The 27,495-nt window shown below is 65.4% G+C and overlaps 1 protein-coding gene across 4 annotated transcripts in view; it reads left to right on the top strand.

Moving 5' to 3' along the window:
* Positions 1-23,852, top strand: part of BOP1 (BOP1 ribosomal biogenesis factor) — a 110,894-nt gene extending 87,042 nt beyond the window's left edge. For all 4 annotated transcript variants that reach the window (XM_048837055.2, XM_048837056.2, XM_075124866.1 and 1 more), the window contains 13 exons: positions 11,888-12,042; positions 13,036-13,153; positions 13,678-13,779; positions 13,881-14,093; positions 14,930-15,091; positions 15,470-15,550; positions 17,148-17,217; positions 18,387-18,519; positions 20,138-20,318; positions 21,111-21,399; positions 21,862-21,946; positions 23,095-23,202; positions 23,475-23,852. In XM_048837055.2, coding sequence (XP_048693012.2) covers positions 11,888-12,042; positions 13,036-13,153; positions 13,678-13,779; positions 13,881-14,093; positions 14,930-15,091; positions 15,470-15,550; positions 17,148-17,217; positions 18,387-18,519; positions 20,138-20,318; positions 21,111-21,399; positions 21,862-21,946; positions 23,095-23,202; positions 23,475-23,628 — 1,851 coding nt within the window. In that variant the 3' untranslated portion in view covers positions 23,629-23,852. The remainder of the gene's footprint in view (positions 1-11,887; positions 12,043-13,035; positions 13,154-13,677; positions 13,780-13,880; positions 14,094-14,929; positions 15,092-15,469; positions 15,551-17,147; positions 17,218-18,386; positions 18,520-20,137; positions 20,319-21,110; positions 21,400-21,861; positions 21,947-23,094; positions 23,203-23,474) is intronic.
* Positions 23,853-27,495: the final 3,643 nt, after the last annotated feature.

Here is a 27,495-nt window from a genome sequence, read left to right as displayed (position 1 = left end):
GAAAGGGAGAGCCCTTTTACCGTGCCTGGGGCCTGTACAGAGAGCTTGGGGCAGCCGCGGGGGCTCGCGGGATGCTGGGATATCGCTAGGGATGGGGGGTGCCCAGAGCTCCTGGGCCGGACCTGGCTTGCAAGGACCAGATTTTTACTGGTAAATGTCGATAATCCCAGACTTCACTGGGCGCACCCCCACCGGCACCAGGCCCAGCGAGGTAGAGGAGCAGGGCTGCCGGAGAGCTCGCTGATGGCTGGGTGTGGTTTGCATGTGAGGCTGACAGTCGCCATGTCTGCTGCCAGGACATAACTATTATCTGACTCCCCCTGGCCCCCCATCTGAACCCCACTTCCCTTGCTCAACTGGGAAAACGTAAATCCATGACGAGCTGAACAAGTGCTTGGAAATAGACTGTGTGATGAAGTGGCACGGTTCTTAATGTTTCCTCTGAATACTGTAGGGGTGCCTCAGTTTCCCATAGGCATTTCTTAAGTCTCTAGGTGGTGGGATAAGGGGGTGTAATTGTTGCAGAGCAAAAGGCCAGGGTACATAAATGGCCCACACGCTGTCTCCTGGCAGCTGATGGCCTGGGCCTTTCCCCCCTGCAAGGTGAGAGCTAAAGGGTTGTAGAACAAAGGAATCAGGTGACCTCCTGGCCTGGGAAAGGGACAAAGCCCAGAGGAGGGGGGGCTGGGGAGAGTTTCAGTTTGGGGCTGGCTGGGGACAAGGAGTGAAGGGCAGACGGGGTTGTCTGGCTCACTGCCCCCCAAAATGGACCCGGCTGAGGGGTCCTGTTCTCTGTACCTACAAGCTCTGTGTTAGCTCATGTTCCTGTCATCTAATAAACCTTCTGTTTTCCTGGCTGGCTGAGAGTCCCATCTGACTGCGGAGTTGTGGGGCAGGACCCTCTGGCTTCCCCAGGACCCTGCCTGGGCAGACTTGCTGTGGGAAGCGCACGGAGGGGCAGAGGATGCTGAATGCTCCGAGGTCAGACCCAGGAAGGTGGAAGCCGTGTGAACTGTGTGTCCTGAAGACAGGCTGCTCCCAGAGAGGAGACCTCACCAGAGTCCTGCCTGGCTTCATAGGCAGCAGTTCCAGAGCATCGCCCGGGGATGCTGGGACAGACGGCTAGCCTGCGTCGAGAAGCTAGCGACAGGCATTGTGGTGACCGGGCGGCAGGGGCCGCACCTCGGGCTCGGCCTGACAGCAAAACGGGGGCAGATGCAGAGCAGCCGTGCAGGCTGGGAAAGCCAAGCACACCCCCGGAACTCTGCCTCCTCCCTGCAGGAAAGGCAGAGCCCCCCAGCACGCTCCAGTCTGGAGGGCTCGGGGCCCAAGCCCAGTCTTCCCGGCTCATCTCATGGGCTCCGCCAGAGCTGCCCCAGAAGGTGGTCCCAGCCGGAGATGAGTAAACTCTGGCAAGGAAGGGGTAAGACAGCGATGCGGAGAGTAGGGTGGATTTCCAGGTGTGGGGATGGGGCCTGTGAGCTGTCCCAGCGCGGCTCTGCACCCTGGTTTCCCTGTCTCCAGTGCGGGCTCTTGTCTGACACCAGGCAGGGGTGAGAGATGGGTGCCCTCTGGGGTCTGTCTGCAGCTCAGCCCAGGGGTGCTCTGGCCTCTCCTGTCTCTAGGGCTCAGAGCCTGCCAGGTGGGGCACCGTGTAGTGGCTGATGGCTGGGGAGAGACCTCCCCTGCTGCTGGCCGGGCTGGCCCCTTTGGGAGAGGGGCCGGTGCAGTGGGCGTACTTTTTTCTCTGGGTCTCCCTCCCTGATCGGCCCCGGGCTAGCTTCTCTCTAGTGACTTGTCCTGGCCAAAGCTCGGAACTGACGTTCGAGCTTCAGTCACCTGGCGCAGCATCGACCATGCTCGTCTCCTGGAAGTCGGTTCCCCCCTTGGTTTCCACAGCTCTGTCCTCTCCTGGTTCTCCTGCCTCTCTGACACTCCTTCAGCGTGTCCCTCGGAGGCTCCTCCTCACCCCCCTGCAGCCCACAGGGCTCCGTCCTTGGTCCCCGTCTCTCCTGGCTCCTACTCACACTCACACCATCCAGCTCTGTGCTGGGACTCGCAGAGCTGCCTCTGCCCCAGACCTGCCAGCTTCTGTCAGCCCATCTCTCTTTCCTCATGGATGTCCAGCCATCACCCCCCTCAGCAGGGCTCAGACAGAGCTCTTCATCGCCTGTCCTCCCCGCAGCCTCCCTTCTACCCCACCGTCCTGCCCGTCACGCCAGCCTGGAACCGGGGCGTCTCGAGGCCTCACAGCCAGGTTGTGTCTGAGTCTTGCCAGTTCTTTCTGTGGAGCATCTCTGGGATCCGGCCTCTCCCCTCCGTCCACGCAGCTAAAACGCTCCCCCAGGCTCTCACCGGCTCATGTCTCGATTAGTGCAACCTCCGGCTCTCTGGCCTGGACAAACGCAGCCCGGCCCTGCCCGGCAATGCTGCTGCAGAGCTCCTTCTCCCGGCCTGCTGCTTGGACCGGGTCACCCCTCGCTTCGCCTCCCGCTGCCGGCTCCCCTGCTCTGCCACGTCAGACACGAGCGACTTTCCTGCACCGTCACGGCCCAGCCCCGCCCGACCTGTCACCTCATTCGGTGCCGTTCAGTCCAGGCTGCCAGCCTCCGGCGCCCACGGCTTACATTTTCAAACAAGCCCTTTCGTGCTTCTCCCAGGTGCCCCCCGGTGCTGTGGGATCGTTGCTGGTCCAGAGGGCCTGGTAGGACTCTCCACATGAGACTCCAGCTACGGCCCTTACTCTTGGGGCAGAGGGAGACGCCCGTCTGGCTCCGGCCCAGTGCTCGGTTGGCCCAAGGGACGCCCCCACCCCAGTGCTGATAACGGACTGGGGGGGTCTCCGGCCCCTTTACTACCCACACAGTTGGAATCTCTGTCCGTGGCTCCCCCAGCTCTGGGCCCCCCGGCCCCCCACCCTGTCCCATGAGCCGCGGTGCCTGGGGCAGGTCATGCCCCCCAGCCCGACATGGAGATTGTCGAAACTGCCCAAAAGAAGGCCAGGGTGGTCACACTTTGAAGATCACAGAAATGCAACTCCCTCTGGGGTGAATGCTGCCGCTGTATGTGAGCCATGCAGCAGCCCTACGCGCAGGTGGATTTAAAGAGGCTGGCATCCGATTACCAGCGCTGGAATCAGGCCAGGAGCTGGAGCTAACCACTGATTTCCAGAAACTCTGCCTCTTTAACAAGCACAGATGCCAGGACGGGTCCCTCACAGCACCCCGTCCCCCTGGCACCATCCTGCACGCTTCAAGCAACTGTCTTACCATCCCCCTGATTCCAAATATCAGGCGAGTCTGTGCCTTTTACATGCTCCTCTGGAGACTGACGTGGCCTAGCAAGGCCCTGCGGTGCCAGCTGTGCCCTCCGCCTTTGCCGTAGAGTTAGCGAGGCCCGGCGTGTACTGTTGCCACTCCCGGAAAGCAGGGGGTCGCTGCTGTCTGATCAGCCACGCAAACGAAGTGCAGCTCTTGGGTTCCCAGCAGGGATCCGGGTTCCCTGTGTCTTCGTGACCAGACACTCTTCCTGGCCCTTCGCTAGTCGCTTGGCAACCTGACCGCTCAGAGGGCGTGGGAGTCTGCGTCCCACCCGGGGCCTGGTGTGGGACCTTCTCCACGGGAGGCAGCGGCTGTGCGGCAGTGTCTGGTGGAGTCCGGAAACTCCCTGCTGGGATCCCTCCCCTGCCCCAGGTTTTAGCTGCTGTGTGGGGCGATGCCTTTCGGGCTGCCTCTCTGGCTGGAGGGGTGCTTGGGGACAGTCCCCCAGGGGGCAGCTTGGATTGCTTCCTCGGAAAGCACAAATGGGACCAGGGTTCTGAGAAAGCTCCCCAGTGTCTGAGCCTTTCCTCACACCCAGGCAGGAGTGAGGGGCCCAGGAGCTGCAGTCCCTCCCTGGGTGGCAGGGAGCATGGGAGATGGATGGCTGTTACCCCAGCCAGCACCCCCTCCTGTTGGGCAGCCGCCAGTTCTATCTAACCCCCTTCTTGCCCCGCTACCGAGCGTCGTTCTGAAGGGCAGGGCCTGCTCAGCCCCCTCCCTGGATCCTGTTTTCCTCTCGTCTGTCTGGCCCTGCAGCCCTGAGTGCCAGCACCGAGCCAGGCCTGTGGGCTGTCCGTGGCTCAGAGCGCTCGCCCCGTCCCCTCTCCTCCACGTGGACCGGATATTTTCAAGAGAATGCTGGGGAAAGAATCTTTCCTAGGACGCTTTCCAGCTGCCAGGAATGTGCGCCTAGGAATGCCTGGGCCCGCCCAAGAACAACTTCCAGCCGTGAGGCTGAGTGACAGCAGCCTCACGCGGGGGCTGCCGGCCGCGCCGCTCGCTCGCTCGGGGATGTGTTAACTACACAGGGCGCGGCCGAGGCCGTCTGAGAGCGAGCGTTTGCTACTGCTGGCTGCCGGGCCTGCTCGCTAGAGGGATGTGTGCCGGGGCAGACCCACTCGGCTAATGCTGAATGGGGCTTAGAACGGTTAGCAACACGCAGCTGGGGGGTCGCAGCTTGGCTGCATCCCGGGAGCCAACTCCTCAGCACCCCCACGAGTGCCTGCCTCTGCCTGCAGCTCTGCCCCGTGCGCCGGGTGTGAAGCGCCGTCACAGGGCTCAAGGTGCAGCATGTCTGGCTGGCCCCTTTCCTCCCAGGGGCGTCGCCTCTTTAGCCAGGAGAAGAAGGCTGCATTGTGGCACTTGGGGCCATGCTGCGGCCCCTCCAGTCTGTTACCCACCTCCACGCCCAGGGCAGAGATCCTCCCAGCGCAGCCTGATCCCGGCCGGTCCGGTCTGTGAGCCATAAGCACCATGCACCTGTGACGAAGTGGGACTGTTCTTAATGTTTCCTCTGAATAGTGTGGGGGTGCCTCAGTTTCCCCTAGGCAGTTCTTAAGTATCTAGGTGGTGGGGTAAGGGTGTATGATCATTGCAGTGCCCTAGAGGGCATGTGTGTGCAGGAGTCTGGACACAGAGAATGGCCGACACCCTGTTTCCTGGCAACTGATGGCCTGGGCCCTTCCCCCCCTGCAAGGTGAGAGCTGAAGGGTTGGAGAACAAAGGAATCAGGTGACCTCCTGGCCCGGGAAAGGAACAAAGCCCAGAGGAGGAGGGGCTGGAGGGGTTTTTCAGTTTGGGGCTGGCTGGGACATGGAGTGAAGTGCAGACGTGGTTGTCTGGCTCACTGCCCCCCAAAATGGACCCAGCTGAGGGGTCCCGTTCTCTGCACCTGCAAGCTCTGTGTTAGACCATGGTCCTGTCGTCTAATAAACCTTCTGTTTTACTGGCTGGCTGAGAGTCTCGTCTGACTGCGAAGTTGGGGTGCAGGACCCTCTGGCTTCCCTAGGAGCCCCGCCTGAGCGGACTCGCTGGGGGGAAGCGCACGGAGGGGCAGAGGATGCTGAATGCTCCGAGGTCAGACCCAGGAAGGTGGAAGCTGTGTGAGCTGTGTGTCCTGAAGACAGGCTGCTCACAGAAAGGCGACTACCCCAGAGTCCTGACTGGCTTCATGGGGAGCAGTTCCAGAGCATCGCCCAGGGACTCCGTGACAGCACCCCCTAACGCTTTGGGGGAGGGGAAGTGGTCCCAGAATGGGCCAGCGTGAAGCTTAGGGGCAGTATAGGGGGCTGTGGGCTAGGACAGGGCTGCAGGTCAACAAGGACACACACTGGGGCTGGTCTGTGAAACCCCTCACTCGTCTGTGGGGCCAGGAGAACACTGGGACCATGGGGCTTGTCTTGGGAGGGGAGGAACTCCCGATACATAGATGTTAACGTTCAAAGGGACCGTTACGATCTTGTCTGATCTGCTGTCCAGGGAACTCCCCGTGTCTCCTGCCTTCAGCCTGTCCATTGCTCCTGGCTGGACTAGAGCAGATAGTCTAGGAAGAGATGCCCAGGGTGGATTTACAAACTCCAAGTGGTAGAGAATCCACCGGGCCCTAGGTGAGCCGTTTCAATGGCCCTCGCTGTTACAAATCTGCATCTTGTTTCCAGTCTGAGTTTTTTACCTTCAGCTTCCAGCCCCTGGATTTCCTGCCAGGCTAAGGAGCCACCTGTTGGTGGAAATCTCTTCCGAGTCGGTGCTTGTGGACCACCATCACGTCACCTCTCAGCCTTCTCCGGGATAAGCTAAACAGACTGAGCTCCAAGTCTCCTTGTGACTGGATGAGATCAGGGTCGCTGCTTGCCCTGGCTCCATTCTCCAGCCTGCAGGGCCCAGAGAAGCTCCTTGCATCTCGGCTCCACCGCAACCTCCACAGGTCTTCAGTTTTGCTCTTTGCTGAGGTCACCTTTGGGCCCTTTTGGGTCCTCCCTGCCTGCTCTGAGGCAGACACGGGTCCAGCAAGCTCTCTGCCTGCATCTCAGCCCCCCTGATTTCAGCTGCTGCCCAGGATCAGATGGGCTCCCAGATTCCCATCTCTTGCTCTGCGGGGAGTAGCTGGCTTTGCCCCGGCACCTCACAGTGCCGTGTGGTGGCACCTCTGTAAGCTCGTCCTTTGAGAGGACACGAATCCACCTGGGTTCGGCGCTCTCCTTGGCCCACCCAGCCGCTCCCCAGGAGCCTGCGAGCCAAGACCATGGTCAGCCATCGACGGGGCATGTCACCGTCGCGTCTGCAGCTCCTTCGAACGCGCCGAGCGCTGGAGCCCTGCTGTGGCCATGCTGTCCTGCCTGGCTGCTACCTCCAGTGCAGGTAGGCCCGTGAGATCTCCTCCCCGGGGCAGATACCCGCGCGTGTGCCCCACCCTGGGATCGTCTGGGCCTCAGTGCACCAGCTGCAGGGCACATTGCCCAGCTCATCCCCCCCACCAGGAAACAGCCAGCGACGGCCTCCTGCCTGCCTCGGCCAAGGAACGACAGCCCCCGGCTCCCCGCCGTTGGTTTGGTTCTGGCATTGGAGTCGGGGTCCGAGGACCTTCCCCGGGAGCTGCTGCTGTGTCGTTGGTCCAGGGCCCTTTGCTCTGGGACCCCCACCACCAGAGGCCAGGGGAAGCCAGAATGGGCACAGGGCACCCTGGTCCCCTCATCGCTGTCTGCAAGCTGCATGGCCAGGCTGCTGAAGAGGACAGTGCCGGGTGGCAAGCTGGATCTGCCGCGGCTTGCTCTGTGCCCGTCTCCTCTCACCCGCCCCAGCCCAGGTACCCCGGAGCACGGGGGTGGGCAGCGTAACACCCACGGTCTCTGCTCCCCTCGAGCCGTTGTTTCTTCCTGCGTGTGCAGCAGGCGGCTCCCGTGGCCCAGCCGTTCCTGAGTGGGAAATTCCTGGCCGAGTCCCAGCGGGGCCGGAGCACGTCCGGTGCTGACGTGTGCTTGGAGCGTGATGGATGTGGCCCCAGAGGCTGCTGCTCTGCCTCCGCGGGGCCCCTGGCCTCTTTCCTGGGGAGGCTCTGTTGTGCTGCACGTGTTTATGGGGACCAGATGGTGCAGCCGAGTGAGCGTTGCCCCTGACTGCAGAGTGTGGGGCGCAGGTCACGTTCGCACCTTCCTCCCCGGGGGGGTGCGACAGGGGGAGCCACGGAGTCTGCTCCTCAGCCCAGCTCACTGGCCCCCTCCTCACTGGGCAGCCTGTGCCCCATAGAGCCTGTGCCCTGCACCACCGGGGGGCTTGGTCCTTAAACACCCCTGCTTCACTTCCTGCCCCGGAAGCTGCTAATTGGGGGCTGGCTATGCTCAACCCCGGGCCCGCCAGGCGCCTCCAGAGGGGGCGAGCGGGAGCCACCGCTGGCCCCGCGCCTGGCCCAGTGCAGAGAGCCAATGGGTGGGTTGGAGGCAGGTCACAGCCATTGGCCTATTGAATGCAATGGGGTGCTGTCCTGAGCTCCCTGCAAAGACGGCACCACCCACATCCCCCTGCTGCCCTCTCCTTTAGATAGTCCCAGCCGGGTCCCAGCATGCAGTGCTGCCTTGACCGAGCCGCGCAGCTGCATGGCATGCTGGGACCTGCGGTCTGTGTTAAGGACGAGGCCGGCCGCGGGTCCCATGGGCTGCGCTGGGCTGAGTGAACGAGGGTGTGCTGCAAACCCCGGTGCGGCTGGGAGGAGGGGGCTGTCCGTGTTCTCGGTACGGTTAATTGTGTGTGTTCAGAGGAACTGCCAGGTGGGATCAGAGCCGAGGTCCAGCTAGCCCGGGCTCCAGGCTCTGATGGGGGCCAGCCCCAGGGCTGCAGAGGAAGGTGCAGGAGCCCCACTGGAGCAGACGTGCGACTTTCCCGCACTGCGTGCATGTGTGTGTAACCCAGCAGCACGGCCGTGGTCGCTCTGTCTCTGGGCGGCCGTGTGTAGCCGTGCACATGTGTGTAACCCAGCGGCACAGCCGTGGTCGGTCTGTCTCTGGGCGGCCATGTGCGGGCGTGCATGTATGTGTAACCCAGCGGCACGACAGTGGTCAGTCTGTGTCTGGGCGACCGTGTGCGGCCGTGCACATGTGTGTAACCCAGCGGCACGGCCGTGGTCGGTCTGTCTGTGGGCGGCCATGTGCGGGCGTGCATGTGTGTGTAACCCAGCAGCATGGCAGTGGTCAGTCTGTGTCTGGGCGACCGTGTGCGGCCGTGCACATGTGTGTAACCCAGCGGCACGGCCGTGGTCAGTCTGTGTCTGGGCGACCGTGTGCGGCCGTGCACATGTGTGTAACCCAGCGGCACGGCCGTGGTTGGTCTGTCTGTGGGCGGCCGTGTGCGGGCGTGCACGTGTGTGTAACCCAGCAGCACGGCCGTGGTCAGTCTGTCTGTGGGTGGCCGTCTGTGGGCGTGCACGTGTGTGTAACCCAGCAGCACGGCCGTGGTCAGTCTGTCTCAGGGTGGCTGTGTGCGGGCGTGCACGTGTGTGTAACCCAGCGGCACGGCCGTGGTCAGTCTGTCTCTGGGCGGCCGTGTGCGGGCGTGCACGTGTGTGTCACCCAGCGGCACGGCCGTGGTCGCTCTGTCTCTGGGCGGCCGTGTGCGGGCGTGCACGTGTGTGTCACTCAGCGGCACGGCCGTGGTCGCTCTGTCTCTGGGCGGCCGTGTGCGGGCGTGCACGTGTGTGTCACCCAGCGGCACGGCCGTGGTCGCTCTGTCTGTGGGCGGCCGTGTGCGGGTGTGCACGTGTGTGTCACCCAGCGGCACGGCCGTGGTCAGTCTGTCTCTGGGCGGCCGTGTGCGGACGTGCACGTGTGTGTCACCCAGCGGCACGGCCGTGGTCGCTCTGTCTCTGGGCGGCCGTGTGCGGGCGTGCACGTGTGTGTAACCCAGCGGCACGGCCGTGGTCGCTCTGTCTGTGGGCGGCCGTGTGCGGGTGTGCACGTGTGTGTCACCCAGCGGCACGGCCGTGGTCGCTCTGTCTGTGGGCGGCCGTGTGTGGGTGTGCACGTGTGTGTCACTCAGCGGCACGGCCGTGGTCGCTCTGTCTCTGGGCGGCCGTGTGCGGGCGTGCATGTGCTTGTGTCACCCAGCGGCACGGCCGTGGTCGCTCTGTCTGTGGGCATGTCTGCCCACGTGTGTCTGTCTGTGTAGGCGCAGGGGGAGCGGGCCTGGCGGCTGAGGCCTGGGAAATGAGGCACGCTCCGGTGTGAGGGACTGGTGCTGGAACGTGCGCGGCTGACCAGCCCCTGCCCCTGCCCGTGTGTTTAACAAGCCTGTGAAGGCCAATGGGGGACCTCCCTGTGCTGCGGGTAATGAGCGCTCTGCCCTCGGCTGCAGCCTGGCCATGGTTCCAATCAGGAAGCCGTTAAAGGCCTTTAAACTCTCCCTGGTGGGGTCAGTGAGGCGTGCCAGGTGCTTACCTTGATGTTGTTTCCCCGGCAGGCAGCAGAAGGCTGGGAACGCTCTGCTGGCCGAGGGGGGGTTGCAGGCATATCGCCCCCAGGGCTCTTTTGTTCCCTTTACATCCGTAGTGAGCAGGGATTGCTCTGCGCTGCTAATGACCCAGGGCAGGATGGGAGCCCCCGGAGCCATCTGCAGCCTGCAGAGCCCTGGGGGAGGGCACCACATGCCCAGCATCTGCCCAGGGCCTTTGGCATGCTTTGGAGTCCTGGCTTGGCTGCTGGCAGCTCTGGGGCTGTCAGTCTCCCCCCCACTGCAGGGACCTGTGGCTCCGTTCCCCCGCCCAGGGCTCTGCGTGCTGCTGGTGGTGTGCTGGAACGAACGCGGCAGCCATGGAGCACGGCATGGGGGGGAACCAGGCGCACCGGTGGGTCACAGCTGGGATTTGCTGCACGTCCGCTGGGAGGGCACAGAATGGCTTCAGTTTCTGGAGAGAGAGTCTCAGCTGGGCGTAGGACCCTTCTCCATGCCCATTCCCCTGCAGGGCAGGCCAGCTGGGGCGAAAGGGTGGGGACTGGCTGGGGAGAGTGGAGCCGGACGGCATGCCAGCTGCCAGGGAAATGATGCCCGGGGTGTTTGCAGCTGACCTGCTGAGGGGTGGGGCCCGCAGGCGGGAGCCTTTCCTAGGGGGCTCATCCCCATCTGCACTTGTGTTGGCTGCAGAAGTTTCTGCAGAGAGGGTGCTGACGCTGCGGCCGGCTGTCTCCTACGCGTGCACCGGGGCTCCCAAGAAAGCTCCTGGCGCTCCCTGGGCTGTCGAACACAGTCACAGCCATCTTTGGGACCCTGCAGCCAGTCAAGCCGATAGGTCCCCGTGGGCCTAGCGCCATCTTGACCAGGGTTTCTCAAGGCAGGTCCAGCAAAAGGAGAGAAGTGAACCTGGGTCTCTGCCCAGGCAGAGCAGAGCAGAGCAGACCTGCAGCCAGCCGGAGGGGTGGGTGGGGAGCGAGGGCTGCCAGCCGTCCAGGTTGCTGGGGGGAGGCGGGGCGGGGGCGGGCACATGGGTGCAGTAGCATGTGGACCGAAGGGGGAGGAGGTGACGGTGGTGCTGTGATGTGCTCAGACGGCGGGATGGCTTTACACGCGCTCTCCAAGTACAACCATACGCAGGGAATGCTCACCGCGTGCGTGAGCTTCTGGAGGGCTCCCCCAGGGATCGATGTTTGGCCCTGCGCTAGTTAACACTTCGATCCGTGACCTGGAAGAAAACATCAAACCATCCCTGGTTCCGTTTGCCGGTGACTCGGAAACGTGGGGGAGTGGCAGATAACGAAGAGGCCAGGTCGCTGACCCAGTACTTTGGCTCGCTTGGTGAACTGGGCGCAGGCAAACAAAACGTGTTTTCATCTGGCTAATGTCAGCGTAGCCCTCTGGGGACAGAGCAGGCCGTACTTCCAGGATGGAGGGCACTGTCCTGGGAAGCAGTGACTGAAAGATTTGGGGATGGATAATCAGCTCCCAGTGCAACTCTGTGGCCAAAAGGGCTACTGGGATCCTTGAATGCATAAACAGGAATCTCGAGGAGGAGCAGAGAGGTTATTGTACCTCTGTATCTGGCCCTGGTGCAAGCGCTGCTGGGATCCTGGGTCCAGTTCTGGTGCCCATGGTACAAGGAGGGTGATAAATGGGAGAGGGGGTGCAGAGAAGAGTCAGGAATGATTAACTGGTTAGAAAGCCTGCCTCCGAGCGAGAGACTCCAGGAGCGCCGTCTGTTTTGCTTAACTAGGAGCTGGTTAAGGGGTGAGTTGCTCACAGTCTATAAGTACCTACATGAGGAGCACACATTTAATCGTGGGCTCTTCACGCTAGCGGAGAGAGGTCTGCCCTGATCCCGTGGCTGGAAGCTGACGCTAGACACGTTCACACTAGACAGAAGGCCTATATTTTGAATAGCGTAATTAACCCTTGGAACGCCTTACCAAGGGGGGGTGGATTATCCATTGCTGGCAGAGTTTCAATCAGACGGGCTGTTTCTAACAGCTCTGCTCTAGGAGTGGTCTGGGGGCGAGTCTCTGGCCTAGACGGGAGGTCAGACTGATCCCCTCTGAGACCCACCAGGGAGGAGCACCGTGCGAACTCACCTCCCGCTGTCTGTCCCACTGCAGGATGTGCGTAACACAGTGGGCAACATCCCCATGGAGTGGTACCAGGACTACCCGCACATCGGCTACGACCTGGACGGCAAGAGGATCTACAAGCCGGTCCGAACCAAGGATGAGCTGGACAAGTTCCTGGACAAGATGGAGAACCCCGATTACTGGTGAGGGGCTGGGGTCCCGCTGCTTCCCCCAGGAACGCCCTGAGTTCCAGGCCAGGGGCATGAGTGCTCCCACCGCCCCAGCCTGGGGTCACGCTCCCAGGCAGGCTAAAGGGGTGCGCGTCCCCCTCTCCAAGGCCTGGGCAGCCCCAGCATGTGCCTCCACATGCCTGGTGTCTGAAGCCTGCTGCCCCGGGGAAAGCTCGACACACTGCCGTGTTCGGAGCCCACGGGGCAACCCTTCAGCTTTCGGCTGGCTCCTGTGTGTCTCCTCCCCAGGCACGGGATCTGGGCTGCTCCCCTCGCCTGCTGCTGCCCCGGGGAAAGCTCGACACACTGCCGTGTTCGGAGTCCACGGGGCAACCCTTCAGCTTTCGGCTGGCTCCTGTGTGTCTCCTCCCCAGGCACGGGATCTGAGCTGCTCCCCTCGCCTGCTGCTGCCCCTGTGCCCCGTGGTGGGGGGAGCAGAGCCCAGGCACTCTCTGTGCCACTCTGCACAGCAGTGATCCCAGAGCAGACTCTCACGCGCCCCGTGCTGGCCGGGGGCTGGGACCCTGGGCTCTCTGCCGTGGCTTTCCGGCAGCTCTCCCCCTGCGGGCCGGTGGACAGAGCGGCACAGCCTGGAGAATGAGCTCCCCCTGTCCCTCTGCCTGCACCCTGCAGAGCCCTCTGTGCACTTGTGGGGGGCGGGAGCCGAGCCATAGTCCCGCCATCGCCCACCCGGGCCCAGCCACCTCCCACTCACTCCCAGCCAACGCAGGGCTGGCGAAGGGGCCAGGTCTGCAGCCTCGCGTCCTGCCCCTGCCCTGGAGGAGCCGGCTCTGGGAGGAGGGGACTGTCGGTCAGGGGCCGGTTCGAGGACGCGGGAAGGGGGCTTGCCTCCTGCAGGACAGCACCGAGATGGGCTTTGGGAGCGGAGCACCCTCCTGATGGGCCCCACGGGGATAGACCATGCGGCAGCCTGGCCCTCGCCCCTCACGTGTCGCTTTCCCGCAGGCGGACAGTGCAGGACAAGCAGACGGGGGCGGACCTGAGGCTGACGGACGAGCAAGTGGAGCTGGTGCAGCGTCTGCAGAAAGGGCAATTCGGAGACGTGCACGTCAACCCCTATGAGGTAGGGGACCCTGCTGCCGCCTCCGGGGCTGGGCCTGTCGGGGGCTCCCTCCTCTTCCCCTCCCCCACGGCCACCACCTCCGGGGCTCCCTTCCCTCCCCCTCTGGGGTTGGTCATTCGGTGCATCTCCCTCGCAGCCTCCCTGCCTTCCTGGGCTGGGTCTCATCTCCTCCCCTCATGGCCACCACCTCTGGGGTGGGCCTGTGTGGGGCTCCCTCTCCTTCCCCTCCTCCCCCCAGGGACGCCATCTCCAGGGGGGCTCCCTCCCCTCCCCCCAGGGACGCCATCTCCAGGGGGGCTCCCTCCCCTCCCCCCAGGGACGCCATCTCCAGGGGGGCTCCCTCCCCTCCCCCCAGGGACGCCATCTCCAGGGGGGCTGATGGTGCAGCACGTCTCCCTCGCAGCATGTTGCCCTCCTGCCTTCCCAGGCTGGGCGGGGACGCAGTGGGCCGAGGGAAGGAGCCGGGCTGATCCCTGCTCAGAGGGCCGGGGCAGCCGGAGTGACCCCTTGCTCTCCCTTCCCAGCCAGCCATTGACTTCTTCAGCAGCCAGGTGATGATCCACCCGGTGACGAACCGCCCAGCCGACAAGCGCAGCTTCATTCCCTCCCTCCTGGAGAAGGAGAAGGTAAGAGCCTGTCAGCACCTGCTGCCCCCAGAGCTGGGCCCCCAGCCAGGCCCCCCTCAATCCTGGCGCTGACCCGTCTGTGGCCTCTCCCTGCTCGGCAGGTCTCCAAGCTGGTCCATGCCATCAAGATGGGCTGGATCAAACCTCGCAAGCCCAAGGAGGACACGCCCACCTACTATGACCTCTGGGCCCAGGAGGACCCCAACTCCATCCTGGGGCGCCACAAGATGCACGTGCCAGCCCCAAAGCTGCGGCTGCCGGGCCACGAGGAGTCGTACAACCCCCCGCCCGAGTACCTGCTCAGCGAGGAGGAGGTGAGGGGCGAGGAGGGGGTGCTCTGTCTGTGTATGTGGCGGGGGTTGTTCCACGAGGGGGGGGGCTGTGTGTGGGTATTGAGGGGCTCATGGGGCTATGGAGGGTGCACTCTGTGTGCGGGGAGCTCCCGAGGGTGCTGCGGGCAGGTTCGGCATGGGTGAAATTCAATACAGACAAGTGCAAAGGTACAGCTACCCAGTGGGGACCCCGTGGCGAGGCCGCGGCACTGAGAAGGGGCCGGGGTGACAATGGCTCCCATGCTGAGCATGACCCAGCAGTGGGGTGCAGCTGCAAAAAGGGCTAATGCCCTTCCGGGGTGCACACACGAGAGGTCGCTGTCCTGCTCTGCTCAGCCCTGATCCCCAGCCTCTACCACAGGCCTGAGCCCGGCTGTGTTCCGGGGCCACTGAGGGCCTGACAGGAAGTAACGGGCTCAACTTGCAGCAAGGGAGCGTTAGGTCAGAGATTAGGAACAGGCTGGGGAGTTAAGCTCTGGAACAGGCGGCCCAGGGAGGCTGTGGGGTCCCCGTCCTTGGCTGGACAAACTCGGGTTCCTCGGCCCTGCCCCAGCACAGGGGGCTGGAGTCCATGGCCCCTCGAGGTCCCTTCCAGCCCCATGTTTCTGTGAGTCTGTGGCCGATGCAGGGGAGCAGTTCTCTGGGCCGGGCCCCTCGGCGCTGCCATGGGCTTGGTTCCCAGGCTCTGACACTCCCTCTGCCCCAGGCAGCCGGGCTCTGGGCGCCTGAGGCCCCCCTGGGGAGGGGACGGAAAGCAGGTCCTAGGAGAGGGGCCTGGTTTGGGGGCCAGCTGTTGACCTTTGCCCTTTGCCCCGCAGAAGCTGGCCTGGGAGCAGCAGGAGGTGGCGGAGCGGAAGCTGAACGTCCTGCCCCAGCAGCACCGGTGCCTGCGTGCAGTGCCAGCCTACGCCCGCTTCATCCACGAGCGCTTTGAGCGCTGCCTCGACCTCTACCTGTGCCCGCGCCAGAGGAAGATGAGGGTGAGCCGGGGGGCGCTGGCTCGGGCGGCCTGGGCCACTGGCCCAGCAGAGCTCGGAGCCAGGGCCCGGTCGCTCCCGCAGCAGCAGAGCCAAGGGCAGGACACCCACCTCGCACGCCAGGGACTGGGGAGGCAGTGACTCGGGGGCTGGCTTGGAGCAGCGAGGGGCCAGCTGAAGGCAATCCCCACCCCCCACCCCACACACACACACACAACTCACGAGCTCTGCCTTACGGCTCCTGCTTGCTGCCCCTTTACGGAGTGGGATGCAGCAGTGTCCCCTGGCCAGTAGCCTGCTGCCCGGCACCCCCAAGTGGGGCGACCCTGTGGGGGGCAGACTGAGCCCCCTGTGCGCTACATGGGCTTGGTTCTCTTGCAGGTGAACGTGGACCCGGAAGACCTGATCCCCAAGCTGCCAAAGCCGCGGGACCTACAGCCATTCCCCACCACGCAGGCCCTGGTAATGCCGTGCGGCCCTGTGGTGTTCAGGGCTGCCGTGAGCGAGGGGAGGGGGCACTGAGAGGAGAACAGAGACCAGGGTGGGGCTGGGAGTGAAGGAGGCTGAGGAGTCTGGAAGAGGGGGATTAGTTAGGCTGGAAAGAAAAGCTCAGAAGGGGGCAGTGAGCAATGATGGGAGCCTCCTTCCCTACCCCAGAACACAGGGCTTAAGGGGGCACATAGGGACCAGGGCAGCTGCAGAACTCCCTGCTGCAGGAGGCCACCCAGACACCCCGTCACTAGGCATATAGGGGAGAATAACCTTGACTCCTGACATTTGAAGCTGTGATAAGGGGTAACGAAGGCTCCTCATCCGGGACATGAACCAGTCCCATTAGGAATGGGACAGATAGTAAGACAGCAAGTATCATAATGTCCCATCTCAGTCTCTGGTCTGCCCATACCATGAGTACTGGGTGCAGGTCTGGTCCCCCCACCTTAAAAGAGATACGTTAGAATTAAGAAAAGCAGAGATGAGGGGTCTGGAACAGCTGCCGTATGAGGAGGGATAATAAGACTGGGACTTGTTCAGCTTGGAAAAGAGACGTCTAAGGGGGGATATGCTAGAGGTCTATAAAATCATGACTGGGGTGGAGAAAGTGAATGAGGAAGTGTTATTTACCCCTTCACGTAACAAAAGAGCCCAGGGGTCACCCAATAAATTTAACAGGCAGCAGGTTTAAAACAAACCAGAGGAAGTATTTCTTCACACAACACAGTCAGCCTGTGGGACTCGCTGCCAGGGGATGTTGTGAAGGCCCAAAGTATAACTGGATTCCAAAAAGAAAAGTTCCTGGGGGATAGACCCATCAGTGGCTATTAGCCGGGATGGGCAGGAACACAACCCCCTGCTTTGGGTGTCCCTAAACTTCTGACTGCCAGAAGCTGGGACCGGGCGTCCCTTGGTAATTGCCCTGGTCTGTTCATTCCCTCTGGTGCTCTGGCACCAGCCCCAGTCAGAAGATGGGACCCCGGGCTAGCGGGACCCTTGGTAGGGCCTCGTCTGGCCAGTCTGATGTTCTTGTGGACCCACCCCTGCCCAGAGGTTGAGTGTGGCCTGGGGCATCGTCCTCTGAGCAAGAGAAAGGACGTGCCGTTGCCAGGACCAGAGGCCGTGGGTGGCCAGACCAGTCCCAGAGCTGGCATGGAGCTGGCCCCAGCGGGAGAGGGGGGTTCAGCAGCTTCACATCGCGTGTGGCCAGCAGCAGTCACAGCTCTCAAACCCCACGTGGGCCTGTCCGTCGCTCTCCAGCCTCCCCCATGGCCCGGGCCCATCTCTGCCCCAGGGCTGGAGGCAGCTGTGGCCATTGGCAGGCGCAGGCCTGAGCTGGGGACGGACGCTGGAGCAGACTGAGCTCGGGCTGCGCGGAGCTGCTCGCCCTGGCGTCAGCGTCCCAGTGCCTCCAGAGCTGCCCGAGCCCGTTAGCCGGGGAGAAGGGCACCTGGAGCCCCAGCCGCCAGGCCAGGGCTCGTTCCTGCGTGCGCAGGGGCGTCCCGGGCGAGCTGAACGCTAGAGAGTGGCACTGGCGGCTCCTCACCCATCTCATTGTCTCCCCCAGGTCTACCGCGGGCACACCAGCCTTGTGCGCTGCCTCAGCATCTCCCCCAGCGGGCAGTGGCTGGTGTCAGGTAAGTTCTCTGTGCCCAGGGGGTGGCGCCCGGCCGGCCCGGAGCCTCGCAAACCCCTCAGTGCTGGCGTGGGGCGAGGGGCAGCACCCAGCAGCCTGGGCTCCTCCGCATGTGTCTGTCACGGCTGTGTGTGTAGCCGAGGAGCAGCCACCTCCCGGCCCGCCGGGCTCTCCCGTGGCACTGCAGCGGGCAGGGGCCAGCTGGTTGAAAGGGCATGTGAGGGAAGGAGAGGCCTGGAGCTTGCTCCCAGGGCAAGGGGAGATTTGATCCCAGACCTTGCCCGTGCGGCCCCCGGCCGCTCTGGCTGGCCCCGTGCCTCGCTTCCGGGGCGCTGAGTTCCACTGGGCACGAGGCAGGTGCCAGTGAGAGGACCATTGCCCCGTCCCAGCGCACGCCCGTGGCAATCCCTGATTCCACTTCCGGCGCCCCAGGCCGAGGCTGCGTCTCCTGCGTGGCTGGGCCGCGTGGGGAGCGGACTGGCACGCAGGGCATTGGGAGCAGAGGGCAGGTTAACGGCACATCGAGCTCCAGCGGTTCCGGGCTGGCAGCTCCCGTGGGGTGGCCTGCGCGCCGTCGGGAGTTTCACAACCGCTGGATTCCTGGCCACGGGCTTGGAAAGTGGGTGAGATCAGGCGTTAAACGGCGAGCGTGGGAGGCGATTGCCCCTCTCCCTTCACACCCAGCCCCGGCTCTGGGTCTCTGCAGGGGCCCAGAGCAAACCAGCCTAGGCAGCAGCTGCTCCAGGGGGCACTCGCCCCTCACAGCCAGGCCAGTTCAGGGCCCCAGTGCGGCGCCAGGAGCCCGGTGCTGCCGGGGGGCGGCTCAGCAGGGGCGCTCGTCCTGGGTCCATGCCGACCCACTTCCCCTTCAGGGAGCCCAGGCTGCTGAGCTGCCCCTCGAGCGGCTGTAAATGGCCCTGCCCAGAGCTGGGGCCAAGGCCTTGTTGGGAGCTCACCATGTTCTGGCCACAGCCCAGCCCGGTAGGTCCTTGCCACTGTGAGCGGAAGCGGGCTCCCTGGCGCCCCGCGGAGCCCTTCCCATCCCTGCTCTGCTGCTAGTGCCCTCGGGGCCAGACACGGCGCTCTCCCGCTGCCTGCCTTGGCCGGGGGGCGCGGGACGGGGCCTGGCCCCTGCCTGTTCGGGGACCCACCCGCTGGCCTGTCCTGCAGGCTCCGATGACGGCACGGTGCGGTTCTGGGAGGTGAGCAGCGCCCGCTGCATGAAAACCCTCCCGGTGGAGGGCGTGGTGAAGAGCGTTGCCTGGAACCCCAACCCCGCCGTCTGCCTGGTGGCCGTGGCTGTGTGAGTGACCCCCCGCCCCATCTTCTCTCTGTGACCCCCCCAGCCCTGTGACCTCCCCGTCCCATCTCATCGCCGTGTGACCCCCCCGCCGCGACCCCCAGCCCCGTGACCCCCCCGCCCCATCTTATCTCTGTGTAACACCCCCCTGCCCCTCCCCAGCCCTGTGACCTCCCCGTCCCATCTCATCGCCGAGTGACCCCCCCCACCCCTTCTTATCTCTGTGTAACACCCCCCCGCCCCTCCCCAGCCCTGTGATCCTCCGTCCCATCTCATCGCCGTGTGACCCCCCCGCTGCGACCCCCAGCCCTGTGACCCCCCCGCCCCATCTTATCTCTGTGTAACACCCCCCAGCCCCTCCCCAGCCCTGTGATCCTCCGTCCCATCTCATCACCGTGTGACCCCTCCCAGCCCTGTGACCTCCCCATCCCATCTCATTGCCGAGTGACCCCCCCCACCCCTTCTTATCTCTGTGTAACACCCCCCCGCCCCTCCCCAGCCCTGTGATCCTCCGTCCCATCTCATCGCCGTGTGACCCCCCCCCAGCCCTGTGACCTCCCCATCCCATCTCATCGCCGTGTGACCCCCCCCAGCCCTGTGACCTCCCCATCCCATCTCATCGCCGTGTGACCCCCCCACCCCTTCTTATCTCTGTGTAACACCCCCCCGCCCCTCCCCAGCCCTGTGATCCTCCATCCCATCTCATCGCCGTGTGACCCCCCGCCGCGACCCCCAGCCCTGTGACCCCCCCGCCCCATCTTATCTCTGTGTAACACCCCCCAGCCCCTCCCCAGCCCTGTGATCCTCCATCCCATCTCATCGCCGTGTGACCCCCCCCAGCCCTGTGACCTCCCCGTCCCATCTCATCATTGTGTGACCCCCCAGCCCTGTGACCTCCCCTTCCCATCTCATCACTGTGTGACCCCCCCGCTGCGACCCCCAGCCCTGTGACCCCCCCGCCCCATCTTATCTCTGTGTAACACCCCCCCAGCCCCTCCCCAGCCCTGTGATCCTCCGTCCCTTCTCATTGCCGTGTGACCCCCCCGCTGCAACCCCCAGCCCTGTGACCCTCCCGTCCCATCTCAGTTTGACACCCCCAGCCCTGTGACCCCCCCACCCCATCTTATCTCTGTGTGACACCCCCCAGCCCTGTGACCCCCTGCCCCATCTTATCTCCATGTGGCCCCCCCCAGCCCATCTCATCTTGGGGTGGGGGGGTCACATGATCTCCTCTCTGTGTGACACCCCCCAGCCCCTCCCCAGCCCTGTGACCCCCCACATCCCATCTCATCTCTGTGTGACCCGCCTCAGCCCGATGACCCCCCCACTCCAAGCCCCCTCTCATCTCCAGGTCACTGGCCACCCTCAGCCCCCATCTCCTCTCTGTGTGCCCTCCCAAGGCATCACTTGCCCCCTTCCCCTGCTCTCTGCCAGTGCTGGCCCCCAGCGTGCAGCTGGATTTCAGAGCTCTTGGGGGCAGAGGTGGGACACTGGCAGGCCCCCTGGGGCCCAGCACTGGTTCCCCTTCCCTTAGGCCTTGGCCGAGGCTGTCATGAGCACGCAGGGCAAGGAGGCAGGGCCAGGCCCTGTCCCCGGCTCTGACCCGCAGCGCCCCGTGCAGGGAGCAGTCCGTCCTGCTGGTGAACCCCTGCCTCGGGGACAAGCTGCTGTACGCGGCCACGGACCAACTGATCGAGGGCTACGTGCCGCCGGAGGAGGAGCGGCTGCAGCCCGTCACCTGGGCCGTGGCGGCCGGCGCGGAGCACGGCAGAGGTGTCCGTCTGATCATCCGGCACGGGAAGGTACGGCGGGGGCTGGGGCGCGGGGGGGCTGGAGTGGGGTGGGGAACTCTTCCCAGCGCTTCGTGGGAGGGTGAGTGTTGTCCCCACGTGCTGGGCCCATGTCACCTCGCCTGGCCTGCTCGGGTTCTGCCAGCGGCCACCTTCCCGGGGGGTCCGAGCGCCCCAGGGACTGAGCCAGGTTCCCGGGGGGTCTGAGCGCCCCAGGGACTGAGCCACGTTCCCGGGGGGTCTGAGCGCCCCAGGGACTGAGCCACGTTCCCGGGGGGTCCGAGCGCCCCAGGGACTGAGCCACGTTCCCGGGGGGTCCGAGCGCCCCAGGGACTGAGCCACGTTCCCGGGGGGTCCGAGCGCCCCAGGGACTGAGACAGGTTCCCGGGGGGTCTGAGCACCCGTGTCCGGAGCATCCCAGGGACTGAGCCACGTTCCCGGGGGGCTCCGAGCGCCCCAGGGACTGAGCCAGGTTCCCGGGGGGTCCGAGCGCCCCAGGGACTGAACCAGGTTCCCGGGGGGTCCGAGCGCCCCAGGGACTGAGCCAGGTTCCCGGGGGGTCCGAGCGCCCATGCCCGGAGCGCCCCAGGGACTGAGCCATGTTCCCGGGGGGGTCCAAGCGCCCCAGGGACTGAGCCACGTTCCCGGGGGGTCCGAGCGCCCGTGCCCGGAGCGCCCCAGGGACTGAGCCATGCAAACAGCCCTGGCCCCGCCGCTGCCGTGGGGCGCCCCGTCTCCCATCCTGGCTGCGTGGCTCCCCGTGGCCCCAGGCCGCAGCTGACATCTGGCCGTGCCGCTCCGCAGCCCGTGAAGCAGGTGACCTGGCACCCCCGAGGTGACTACCTGGCCAGCGTCCTGGCTGCCGACGGCCACACGCAGGTGCTGATCCACCAGGCCAGCAAGCGCTGGAGCCAGAGTCCCTTCCGCCGGAGCAAGGGGCAGGTGCAGTGCGTCCTCTTCCACCCGCTGCGGCCCTTCTTCTTCGTGGCCACCCAGCGCTGCGTCCGCCTCTACAACCTGCTCAAGCAGGAGCTCGCCAAGAAGCTGCTGACCAACTGCAAATGGGTGTCCAGCATGGCCGTCCACCCCGCAGGTACGTGGGGCCCCCGGCAGCTGCCCTGGGCGCTGCCCCGCCGTCCCTTGGCGGGGGGCGTCCTGGGGATGGGGCCCAGCCACCAGGCCGACGCGCGCTCCTTTGCCCAGCCCCGGCCAGGCTGTGGAGGGAGGTGGGGGAGCTCCTGTAGGACGGGGGGTGGCAGGAGGATCCTGTCCCCTCAGCCACGTGGGCACAGTCGGGGGGGGGGCGGGGGGCACATTGCCGCAGGGGGTGGGCTGGTGTCAGAAGGGCACGATGCTGCTGCGGGGGGGCCTGGTGGTGGGGGGAGGGGCGCAATGTTGGGGGGGTTCCCGGTGTTGGGTGGGGGCGAGTTGCTGCCGCAGGGGGACATTGTCGGGGGGGTCTGACCTCTGCAGCCGGGGACCCCGGTGCGTGTGACACCCCTGCAGGGGCCGTGGCTGCTGGCAGTGCCCAGCTCACTCCCCTTCCCTCGGGCAGGAGACAACCTGATCTGTGGGAGCTACGACAGCAAGCTGGCCTGGTTCGACCTGGACCTGTCCACCAAGCCCTACCGCGTGCTGAGGTGAGCGTGCCGCGGCTGGGCCCGAGCTCACCTGCCCGGCTGCCCCCCCCCGCCCCGCCCGCATTCCCCCCAGCCTCCCCTCTCCACCCGGCCTCCAGCTGCATTCCCCCCAGCCTCCCCGCCCGCCCCGCATTCCCCCCAGCCTCCCCTCTCCACCCGGCCTCCAGCTGCATTCCCCCCAGCCTCCCCGCCCCGCCCGCATTCCCCCCAGCCTCCCCTCTCCACCCGGCCTCCAGCTGCATTCCCCCCAGCCTCCCCGCCCGCCCCGCATTCCCCCCAGCCTCCCCTCTCCACCCGGCCTCCAGCTGCATTCCCCCCAGCCTCCCCGCCCGCCCCGCATTCCCCCCAGCCTCCCCTCTCCACCCGGCCTCCAGCTGCATTCCCCCCAGCCTCCCCGCCCGCCCCGCATTCCCCCCAGCCTCCCCTCTCCACCCGGCCTCCAGCTGCATTCCCCCCAGCCTCCCCGCCCGCCCCGCATTCCCCCCAGCCTCCCCTCTCCACCCGGCCTCCAGCTGCATTCCCCCCAGCCTCCCCGCCCGCCCCGCATTCCCCCCAGCCTCCCCTCTCCACCTACCCACAGCCCAGTGCAGCTGGGCTCAAGCTCACCTGCCCCTCCACCCCCGCCACCCCTCCCTCCACTCCCTGGCCCAGTGCAGCCTCTTGGTCCTGCCCCCGGGCTCCTGCGCCCAGGCTGCTCTCTGCCCTTCGGAGGCTGGCACCCTGCCCAGGCTCCAGGGAAGGCCCAGCTCTGCCGTCACCCCCTCTGGCATGGGGGCGTTCTGGGGGTCTCCCCAGAGCACTGTAGGGACGAGGCGTCTCTCCCTGCTGCGTGCCCCCCCACCAATTGCCATCTCACTGCTCACCCGGCCCAGCGCCGGATTCCCTCAGCTGGATCAGCTGCTCCTTGCCCCCTTTGGGGAGCCCCAAGGCAGTTCTCACCCCCCTGGCTGCCCCAACCCGCGAGCAGGATTGTCAGACCCCATCTCCCCCTCACGCCCAGGCTGGCGTCGCTCTGTCCCAGGTGGCTCAGCGGCTGGTTGCTGCAGGGCCCCTAGGCACCGCCCAGCCACGCAGGGGCCCGTCGCAGGGTGCTGAGGGGGACCCTGCGGGTCCTGGCACTGACCGGCGCTTGCGGGGGTCTCTTGCAGACACCACAAGAAGGCGCTGAGAAGCGTGGCCTTCCACAGGCACTACCCACTCTTCGCCTCGGGCTCGGACGACGGGAGCGTCATCGTCTGCCACGGCATGGTCTACAAGTACGCGCGGGCCCGGGGGGAGGAAGGGCTTGGCGCCACGGTGCGACCAGACGTGGGGGAGGGGGGTGACAGGGGGCAGCCCCCAGTGCCAGAGGGCGAGGGCAGTCAAGCAGCCAGCATTGCCACCCATGGGCACAGACCCTGGGCATCTCTGGGCCCTCTGTGGGCTGGAGCACCCCACGTCCCTGGGCAGGGTGTGTGGGGTGGGCAGCCAAGTGCCCGAGCGCGTCTCGGGGTCACAGCCCCCCCTTACCCCGTCCCCTTTGTCCTAGTGACCTGCTGCAGAACCCGCTGATCGTGCCCGTGAAGGTGCTGAAGGGCCACGCGCCGGCCCGAGACCTGGGCGTGCTGGACGTCCTCTTCCATCCCACCCAGCCCTGGCTCTTCTCCTCGGGCGCCGACGCCTCCATCCGCCTCTTTGCGTAACCCCAGCGCGGCCACCGGCCCTGCATGGCACCGGGGCTTCGCCAGGCCAGCCTGGGGACTGCGAGCGGCACCGCGGGCTTCTCTTCACCCGTCCCTGCCCTGCCCAGGAGGGGCAGGGACGGAGCCCAAGCCGGGGCTGGAGCAGGCTGCCTGCCTTGGGAGCCATGCCCTGGGCTCCACACCGGGACGCACGGGGTCTCTCATTAAACTCCTCTGGACACAAACGGGCTGCGGTACTGTCCTGTGTGGGCTGGGGCCTGGGCAAGGGCCCACCTCCCCTGGGGCCCAGCTCCAGACACAGGTGGTCCTTGCAGAACCTCCCTCCTGCCCTGGGGGGTCCTCCAGCAGGGCCCCTTAATGCTGCCAGCCCTCACCCCAGCGCCGGCAGACAGGGAGCTGGGCCGAGGTCACATCAGCTCCCCGACACAGCTCCGCAGATCCACTGCCAAGGGCAGCTAACCGCCAGGCCGGCTGCCCTGGCCCTAGCAGTAACCCCGCCGGGAGCTTTCTGCAAGCCACCCTTGCTGCCTGGGGGGCAGGGCTCGGTGCTGACAGCCCGGCGGCAGGAGGGTTTAAAAGCCCCAGAGCTGTGACCTGGGTGGCAAAGCTGCCTGCGGCCCAGTGGATTTCTCTGCAGCCCTGGGCTCCCCAGCTCCTGTCCTACATCCCCCCCACTCTGCCAGTGCCCCCTCCCCTGCCCTGCTGGGCCAAGGCCAGCCCCCCTGCTCCCCAGCCCTGGGCTCCCCTCCCCTGCAGGTCCCACATTCCCATCCTCCCCCACCCTGCTCTGCCAGGGCCCTGATCCCCCAGCCCTGGCTCCCTGCACACACACGCTTGTACCATAGGGCAGAGCAGATGCCCCCCAGTAACTCAGCTGAAGGCTGGAGCAGGATCCCTGCCCTAAGCCCCTGGCCCGCACTCAGCGGCCGTAGCCTGCTGGGCCAGAGGCACCGGTGCCTTCACTGCGCTCTGTGGGCCATGCCCTGGGCCTCGCTTCGCGGTTCAGCTGGCCGGGGGAGAGCCGGTGAGCACCCAGGAGCCTGGGTCGGCCCAGCCCCCGGGCAGTGCAGTGCCCCACTCGGGCTCTGGGGAGCCCCCCTGCTGGAGCCAGGCTGTGGGAGGCAGCATCCTGCCCAGGTCAGGCTTGTTCCCTCACCATCCCTTGCTGCACGGGCAGGGCCTTGGGCCGGGGCCGTGAGCTCAGAGCCCCCCCACCCCGCCCTTTGCAGTTATTGAAACGACAAGGGGCCAGGCGGGGGCTTGTGCTGGTACATGCCCTGGTCACCCCCCCACACCCGGCTTAGCTGCCAGCCCAGGCCACCTGGTGAGGTGGGTCTGGCAGGGCCCAGGGTGGCCCCAGGAACCACTTCTTGCTCCTAGCCCAAGGTACCGAAACCCCCTGGCTGTAGTCACGAGGCAGCCGGGCAAACCCAGCCCCCCTGGCCGGGCAGAACCGGGGGGCCAGCAGGGCAGCTTTTCACAGTGGTCAGAGGCCCAAGCCGGGGGGAATTGATACCTGAGCCTGCTGCACAAACTGGGCCTCAGGCCACCCTTCCCCACCAGTGCTGGGCTGCAGCTTGGGGCGGGGGGGGCATTGCCTTACTTGCCCCTGCCTGGGCCAATCCCTTCCTATGGGCTCCAGCTCCAGAGCAGAGGGAAATGTTCAATGGCTGAGAGGCCCCAGGTTTCTGCCCCTCTGGCCAGGAGATGGGGGGCCCCCCCCCAGCACAAACCCAGTCCAGGTATTTCCCTCTGCCCCCCCCCACCGTGTTTTTCCAGCCTCAGCTATCCTCCAGCACCCATCCTGGCCAGGGCCCTGCCTCCCCTTCCATGCACCCCAGGACCTTGCCTCCCTCAGCTCTCTCTCCCGCACTCCTATGCTGGCAGGTACCCGTACCTGGTGCCAGTGGGCACTAGCCCCTCGCAGCAGCCTTGTCCCCACGGCTGCAGGAACAGCCTGAGCTGGGGGCACTGACCAGCCGAGCCTGAGCCCTGCGAGGTCGGCACAGGGCAGGCAGCCGTTCTCACCCCCCCTGCACACTGCAGCTCGGGAGGCAGGACTGCTTTACCACCCCCCACACACACACACCCCCAGGCCATGGGCCTTGCTGCAGGCCGGCCTCTGAACCCAGCTCCAATGCACCCATAGCCGCAGGGCCGAGCAGGGCCAGGGCTTGGCCTCAATGCTGGGCACTGCTAGGAGCAGGAGCAGGGCCCCCTGGGCCTGCCTGGGGGAGCATCAGGAAATGCCGCCCAACCCCCAGAGCCAGACGAAAGCAATAAAGCACCCGACCCTCGGGCAAGAACTTTAACAAGTGGAAAAAGACGGCGTCTTCCCTGCTGCCCCCGGGCTAGGGCCCACGTGAAGCCATCTGAGGAATCCGGTTTGGCTGCCGAACGGCTGACGGGGAGGAGGCGGAACAGGTAGTGGCAGCTGCCGGGATGGAAAAAGCAGGCCAGGCAGTGGCAGGAACACGGGCAAGTGTGCAAAGGCCCCAGCCAGCCTGCTCGCACCGGCTCCTCTCCACAGCAGGGCTCTGCCCAGCTCACACGCCAGCCTTGCCTCACACCCTGCCAGGAAAGCCGGCTCTGGCTGCTCCAACGTCTGGCTCCGGAGCTGCTGCCATTCACTGCATTGGGCTGTTCACTCTGAAGCCTACTGGCAATGCAGGATGGTTAATTCTGTCATTCAGGGGGCCCAGCACAACTGGGCACAGCTGTAGGCCCTGCCCCAGAAATCATCCAGCCCTTCTTCAGGCCAGACCCAGCCTGGGAAACGCCAGCAGAGCGGTGGGGGGGGGGGGGGGGCTGAGGCCCGTTTCCCATAAGGGGTGCGGGTGGGGGGGCCGTGAGACTCACCCAGAGATTGGGTCTCACAGCACCCAGTTTATAGCCAGGCCGTAACAGCAGCCCCTCCGCTACCTGGCCAGGGGCCCAGCTCAGCTCCACCGGCCATGCATGGGCCAGCTTGGCCTAGCGCCAGACCAGCAGCCAGGCCCTGTCTGCCACTGCCTGGCCACAGCTTGCTGGGGAGAGGTCGCCATGCCCAGCCCCTCACCCAGCATGGTGGGCACAGGGCACCATGCCAGGCCACAGCCCACCTGCAGGGACCAACACCGGCAACAGCCATTTTCCTGTATGAGAGAGAAGCTGGAAGGGTCCCAGCTCTGTGGCCTCAGGTGAGTCATGATCGTAAGCATCTTGGCCTCAACAATGTCCGGTGGCCATGAGGTGTCCACAGTCTAATTACCCATGGCATGAACAAGTATTTCCTCAGCGTGGTTTCAAATCCTCCGTTTCATCAGACGTCCCTCTTCTGTGTCAAGAGACAGCCTAGGTCAGAGATGGGCAAACGGCAGGCCACATCCGGCCCACGGGACTGTCCTGCCCGGCTCCTGGCCCGGGAGACTAGTCCCCACAGCCTCACCTCGCTGTTGGCACAATGCTCTGGGTGGCAGACCCCAGCCTGGCCCAGGGCTCTGTGCTGCGCGGCTGCCTGTCCTGGTGCTCTAGGCAGCGTGGTAACAGGTGGGGGTTGGATAGAGGGCAGGGGAGTTCAGGGGCTGGTCAGGGGTGTGGATAGGGGTCAGGGCAGGGAACAGGGGGGTTGGATGGAATGGTGGGGGGCAGTTAGGGGTCTGGGGGCAGTCAGTGGACCAAGAGCAGTGGGGGTGGATGGGGCAGGGGTACCCAGGGGGCTGTCAGGGAACGGAGGAGGTTGGATGGGGGAAGGAGTCCCAGGGGGGCTGTTAGGGGGTGAGAAGCGGGAGGGAGGGTGTCATAAATATAAAGGGAAGGGTAACCACCTTTCTGTACACCTTCTGTAGTGATGATCAAGGTGGGCCATTTCCAGCAGTTGACAAGAAC

The sequence above is a fragment of the Caretta caretta genome, chromosome 2, assembly GCF_965140235.1.
Source record: "Caretta caretta isolate rCarCar2 chromosome 2, rCarCar1.hap1, whole genome shotgun sequence".
In the NCBI taxonomy this organism is placed as follows: Eukaryota; Metazoa; Chordata; order Testudines; family Cheloniidae; genus Caretta; species Caretta caretta.
This window is presented reverse-complemented; position numbering and strand designations above follow the sequence as displayed.